The sequence below is a fragment of the Aythya fuligula genome, chromosome 4 (assembly GCF_009819795.1).
Source record: "Aythya fuligula isolate bAytFul2 chromosome 4, bAytFul2.pri, whole genome shotgun sequence".
NCBI lineage: Eukaryota > Metazoa > Chordata > Aves > Anseriformes > Anatidae > Aythya > Aythya fuligula.
The window spans coordinates 68088301-68095100 of NC_045562.1; the positions used below are offsets into that span (position 1 = coordinate 68088301).

Genomic DNA, 6800 nt, shown 5'->3' on the forward strand with positions numbered 1-6800 from the left:
GAACTCGTGCTTCCTAGCCATTAAATTACTTGTTTCGCTGCTTTTCTCTGCCTTTTTCCTGTGCACGCTTTTTATGTTTTCTTCTCAAATTTATTTCTGTTCTCTGTCTCGTTAATCCCTTCCCTCCCTTCCTCCTCCTCTTTGATGTTCGTGCTGTGGTCTTCATCCGTTTCCCAGCAGACTTCTCTGAGCTCTCGCAGCCTGATGAAGCAGCGGGCCAATTAGCCCACGAACGAGCCTTTCCCTCCATGCCTTGTGCAAATCCCCGAAGCCCAGGCAGATGCTGCTTTGGGGACTGGATCTTTCCATCCACTGCTGCATGCGGGGCTGGTGGGGCCACACAGCCTGGAGAAGGACCCTAAGAAAAAGCCTACGGGCACGGTGCTGCTGCCCTGCTTCCAGCCAGCCTTCGGGACGATGCTGAGGGTTTCATCTCTCTAACTCGCTGTGCTCCTCCTGCGGGAGCTTTCTACCCTCACGAGGCTGCTCTTCAGAGAGTATTTCAGAAACCTGTTCTATAAAAAGCCCGATGATGACTCAGTCGCTCATGTAAGTCAGGCAGGAAGGCAGCTCACAGGGTTGAGGGGGATGAGGCTGGAGACGGGCACCTAGAGGTGCTGGTCCCATCGCACTGGGCTTGCACGGGCTCCGAGAGGCTGAGCTGCTCACAGCCTTGTCCTTCCAGCAAGTGCTTTTGGTGATTTTCCTTCTTATTTAGCACCGGAGATAATTAAATCCTGATAAGGTCAATCAAAAATAACTTTTCAGCAATGCCTATCAAGGGCAGCAACAGAGAAAAGCAAATAAACCAAACCCAAACGGTGAGCACCAGCCGATAAGAAGGCTGCTTTTTGCTGATGGGCTCTGGAGTCTTTGCAGTGGAGTTGTGTTGGTCATGGTCTGAGGAGAGGAGCGGTTACGGTACGAGCTGCTCCAGAAGCCTCCATTCTTATTGCCCTGTTGCAGGCTGTACAAAAAGGGCCTCTGTTTTCTGGCTTTTTGGTGAATATTAAAATTGATAACTAGCTGCACAGGTAGCAAAGTAGGCAACTTACCAAACTACTTCACTGGTGTGCTGTTTGTATGGGGGGAAGACTTGGTGGCAAAAGGTTGAATAACTTCTAAATATTGCTGTCTTTAAAAATGAGCGAGAATCAAGGGGATGGTTAAATCCCCAAAAACATAACCAAGGCTGTGTAGTCTAATGGCAAGTTAGGAATAGGAATATCTTTACTGGTTAGTTATTTTGTGTACGTGATAACCCAAAGGACCTCCTGGATGGAGAACGTGGAGATGGTCCAAGCTCAGCATGCCATGGCTTCAGACTAGGTAATCCCACGGATGTGATACCCAGTTTGTGTCAGCATCACAGATCGCTTTTAGGGGCAAGTTCCCCTGGCCACGTTACATGTAGTAGCTGCAAAGATAGCAGCAAGAAGAATAACAGAGAGGAAAATCCTCTGCTTTCACTGACATTAATGCTCTGGCTTAAGCTGGCAGTGCTGCCTCTGCCTGCTGCCGTAGGAAAGTCTGGCTTTTAAATCGGATTTTGTGCCCTTACATCCCCACAGAGCACTTCTGGTGAACTGCTCTGCTGTTCCCAGGGGCGAGGTGAAGGCTGCAATGCGCAGTCCTCTTTTTTATTTTATTTTCTCTTACTACCACAGAGGTCATTTCTCTGAACATTGACTTCGCTTTTGGTTGCTCTCCCTACAATTACAGCCTTTATCAGACCAGATAGTTTGTTAAATGAGAGATTACTTCCTTAACTAACTTAATTTGCAAAAGAGTTTAGATCTTATAAAAGCTGTGTCCAGATTTGAAGTTCTGTTCAGACTTTTTTTTTATCCATCTGCTTTTTGAATGTTTTCTGCATTACATTGTATATGCTTTTTTTAAAAATTTGACAAGTGTTGCAATGTGACAGAGGAAAGCGGGTCACGGCTACATTTGACTGACGAATATAATGCAATGAGCTGGATTTTTCATTTAATTGTCTCCTTTCTGTCTGTAGCTGTTGTCCACTTGACCTCTGCATTAAGTGCGCCGCGTATTTTGTTGTTGGGTAACACGCTCCTTGAGGCAGGGATCGTGCTTGTCAGGTGTATAAATCAGCAATTGTATGGGTCGTGTGCTGTAAATAACACTTGGAGAGAAGCTGCATATGGGGAACGGGGGTGAACACGTCCAGCAGTTTATGTTTCCACTTTGTCCGTGGATTCCTTTTGAGTAGAACTTGTCTTGCCCTTGATTAGACTTTTACTAACTTAATTAAGCAATCAGCTACGTCATTTCTACACTCATGATTTTAGACTCGTGGAGGTCGCGTCAGCCTGTCGCTAGCAGGAGCAGCTCAACAGAAGTGAGCCTGATGCATTCTGCTGTGCAAAAACCAAACCATTTTGCTGCTTGGCTTTTATGAGGGGTTACAGAGCTCCCAGGAGAAATAAACAACTGAAACCTGCTCTTAGGGATGGCGGTCGAGATCTTTTTCTGCTAAGTCTTGTGCACGTGATTTTGTGTATTTGCTTTCGTTGCCGGTAAGGCAGGCTTCCAGGAAGAGCACTGATAGTGTAGCAGAGAGCAGCCAGGCTCTGAGTCGATTTTCTGCGGAGTTTGCCTGAAACTGTACAAAAAGCAGCCAGCTTTCCTGCAGGATGTGCTGCAGAGGCTGGGAACGGCTCGCAGCTTGCTTTGATGGCTGGTTGCGTTGTCAAAACCACCTGGGTTCTGCTGAACAGCCTCCTGTCCTCGTGCTTTATGTTGCCTATCCACGTCTCCCTGCCACTTTCACTTGCCCGGGCTGCATTTCATTTCAGGCCCAAAGCAGCTGTGCTCTGCCCCAGAGGTGGTCACCTTGTGGGGAATTGGGGGCGAGACCCCCGTCGTTCCTCAGCTTACCCACCTGCCTGCTCACAGAGCACCTCGAGACGCCGAGATGAAAGCAGCTGCTGTGATATTTTATCCTCCCTGCTCCCTGGAGGACCTGGTAATCGCAGGCTTGGTTTTATTCCCTTCTGATTTATCTCCCCTTTTGTTGTTGTGTTTCTGACAGATCCTCCTGACTGGGTTCCAGATGAAGTCTGCAGCTACTGCACGGCCTGCAAGGCTCCTTTCACGGTCATTCGCAGGAAGCACCACTGCAGGAGCTGTGGCAAGGTAATGACTCAGGCAGACGTGTGAGAAATGCTCAGCCGGAGAGCAGCACATTCACACACACCACAGGAACTCAGCTGCACAGCAAAACGTGTGCTCTTGCCCAAGATTTTCAAGTGACAAGTGCTTTCCTATGTCTTTTGTCGACTGGTCAGCTTATTTAGAAACTGAGGGGGGTGGGAAACTCTAACTTCTATACAGCAATTTGTCCTCTTGAAAGCAGAACTCCCTGTTGAGGCCCAGGAACCAGCACCCCGAATCTGGAGTCACTCCGGACTGCTGCTCTCTAAGCTTTCATGAACCACAGCAGCCTGCACAGAGAGGGTGCTGCAGGGCTCAGCTGCAGGGACAGCATGTCCCTTTGGTTTCTTCCAAGTCTTTGCAGGATGACTGGTGCACAGGGCTGCTGCTTTGCAAGTCTGGGGGGGAAGGAGAGGGAGCATAAAGCAGTCACAAGTCTTGGAAAGCCAGAAATCCACAGTCTTATTTCACTTGCTTGCTTTCTTGCTTTTGTACAAGGTGGTAAAGAAGTTGGTTTTGATAACTTTATAGTGGACATGCAGGAGTGGGAACTCGGGGGATAATCACAAATACTCTCCTAGTCTGTCTTCCCGAGTATTCCCAGTACCCAGGAGCACAGCACATGCCATCTTCTCTCCCCTTTTCTGAAATGAGTTTTGTCCCACCAGTTCTTCAGGGAACTAACGTGAGATCTCCCTTTTCTTTTTCAGATCTTCTGTTCCCGCTGTTCCTCCCACTCTGCTCCATTACCTCGCTATGGTCAGATGAAGCCTGTCCGTGTTTGCACTCACTGTTACATGTTCCACGTCACTCCTTTCTATAGTGACAAAGCTGGTATCTGACGTATTAAACTACTGGTGTGTCTGCTGGAGTCTTACATGGACTGAGATATTTGACCTAAGCCAAGACTTAACTTGAAAGAGGGACCCTGTGAGGGTGTGTAAGCTTTGACATCCATTATTATAAATTTTGTACAGTTTTTATTGCATTTTCCTAAGCTGCTAAAGGGAAGTATGAAGCGTCTGTAGCTCTAAGGCTGCAGTACAGTCTTCCATAAATCTAAAACATTAATGTTACGATGCCATATGCAGAACAAATGCACTGTGGGGAAAGAAATAGGGCTCAGAGAATTGAATGAGCATTGCTGCTTATCTGACATGCTAAGAACAGAGCAGGCGGTTACCTAGTTCATCTCAGCAAACCAGTCCCAAAGCCTGGACACTTCTGTGCTTACAATTCCAGCATGGCTGTGGATGTCAGCTCTCTCCCTCCCGTTGCTCTTTAACTTGCCCATTGCTAGGTTTTTGCTACCTATGCTAGGATTAATTAAAGCAACAATATTTCAAATCCATCTTGAATATTTATAAAGGCAAAACTTTCTTTGAGTCACGTAGGAAGCACTGGAGGTCCTGAAGCAGTATATTTCTGTTGCCTTTCATTTACTGAGCAGAGCAATAACTCCAAGTTGTCTTTTAAAAATTGCGATTTATAACTTCTAGTTCCATATTTTGAGATTTTGGGATTATTTATAATCTGCATCATTGATGCTAAATCCTGTTAATAAAAGTATAAGACAGAGTTTTGGTTTCTATATCAACATTTAAAACTTAACTAAACAAACTGCAGAGGAAATGATTACAAATGAATGAATCAATATTAAAGTACATATTTTTGGAAGGGTTTAGCAGCAGAGTTCAGTATTATGACAAATGATTTATCCCATGCTGAGTTTTTAAAATGATTTTTAAAAGGCAAATACGTAATGATACATTGGAAAGGTCAGAGCATTAGAGAATGGTCAGCCAGAGAAGGGTTCTTGGTGTCCACATTTGGCAGAGTAACCGTGTAAAATATTGCATACTGTTACTTCACTCATGCTAACAGCTCAGAAGATGTTTGTATTTATTTGAAACACCAGGGATTAATTTTTATTTCCACTTGGAGAGGAAAGAAATAAGATTCACATGTATTCTTGCTATGATCTTGCACAAACTCTTTGCAGTAAGAGCTCCCTGAGCACTGAGGTTTCAAAGACGTCTGGACATGCTTTGAGCTAGCCACATTAAAAGCAAGACACTGTGTGCTGTGGTTGCAGAGGAAATGAGATCAAGAGCTCTTTGCTGTATCCTCTTTCCTGACGTGCAGAGTTACACAGTGTGTTTCAAACTGATAAATACAAAAAGAGAGATGAGGAAGTTGTTTGCGGTTTCATGCTCAAGAAAGGTCGTCATTCGAAATGATAAAGCGAAACTGGCCAGTGTGAATTATAATTTTTTTTGGTGGACATTCCCTTTGTTCAGTGGTTTTCTATTAAGTGTTACGAGCCATATGAGGGTATAGCAGTCTGGCACTACTGTCATTTGGGATCACATGAAACAGCTTCACCTAGTTTATGTGTAATGCACAAGCCTTATGATGCTGTTCGTGGACAATGTCAGCTATAATGTGTTGTCCTCACCTTATTTATATTTTTGTTATTATTTCCCTGAAATTCCTTCCGTGGAATCCTTGAGTTGAAGTGTCGGCATTCACCGGAGTTTGGAAAGGCATGGGGTGGGTGTTTGGTGGGAGGTGAGTATAACGTGGTGCAAGCAATGATACTTATTCAGGCTTAAATCTCAGGCTTCACATTGCAATGATTATTGCAGTTTTATTTTTAGAAAAAAAAAGAAATAAATAAAAACAAATTTAATGCTTCTTTTATAGGATAAAAAATACAACAAACTTCAGTTGTGAAATAAATATGCACAAAAAGTTGCTTCTGTGAAAAAAAATCTTATTTAATGGACTGAATATTTATTCAAGCTTGTTTTTATTTTGTAAATGCTGTAATTCAGAATCATTTCCATAAATATGATATTTAAAGATCTCAGACACTATAGTTTCTTATGTAAATACAGACTCCTATTTCTCTTACTGAAAAGCACAATGACTATATCAATACTAATATACATTTGCCTCAAGGCAGACTTTCATCTTGTAATCTCTTCAGATAATTAAAATGTCAGGACTTTCTACTTCCATGTGCCGGATTGCTCTTTCATTTCTGGGTCCGTTCACACGTAGTGACAGCTGCCAGCCTGTCAAACAAACTGCCCCTAATTCTTTCTCACTTTGCCCACTTCCCAGATAACCCGAAAGAAATGAGTTTGAGTTGGGAAGTGGAAGTGGCCCTTATGGAGAGGGCGTGGCAACCCAGCACCAGCCTGTCCCTGAGCGTGCTCGCTGCTCTCCCTTGCTGCAGGCTGAGAATCTCCCTGCCCGAAATGTCTGCTGTCAGCGGCCACTTCACACCTTAGGCACCCTTGATCTGCCTGTGTCAAAGCTGAGCTGTTCTGTGGGTGATGCAAATCCACAATGAAAATACCGCTCCCTGGACCCACCGCAGCAGCTCTTGGGCAGCATCAATGCCCAGCGCTGATCCGTTCTGCTCCTACGTGAGATGGAGCTGGTGTAGGGGTCGAGGTTTTTTATCTTTTTATTTTTCCCAGGGGATTTAATGCCTGTCTTGGGGATGCCATTTCACCGAAGGAAAAACCCTTCTGCAGCTCTGTGACGTTAGGGTGTTAGCTTCAGTGGTGCAACGTCAGGAAAATTTGATGGGAAGCCTGCATGCAAGTTGA

The 6800-nt window shown here is 44.7% G+C and overlaps 1 protein-coding gene across 3 annotated transcripts in view; it reads left to right on the forward strand.

Moving 5' to 3' along the window:
- ZFYVE28 (zinc finger FYVE-type containing 28) overlaps positions 1–5846 on the forward strand; it is a 144740-nt gene extending 138894 nt beyond the window's left edge. For all 3 annotated transcript variants that reach the window (XM_032186081.1, XM_032186082.1, XM_032186083.1), the window contains 2 exons: positions 3056–3159; positions 3888–5846. In XM_032186081.1, coding sequence (XP_032041972.1) covers positions 3056–3159; positions 3888–4019 — 236 coding nt within the window. In that variant the 3' untranslated portion in view covers positions 4020–5846. The remainder of the gene's footprint in view (positions 1–3055; positions 3160–3887) is intronic.
- Positions 5847–6800: the final 954 nt, after the last annotated feature.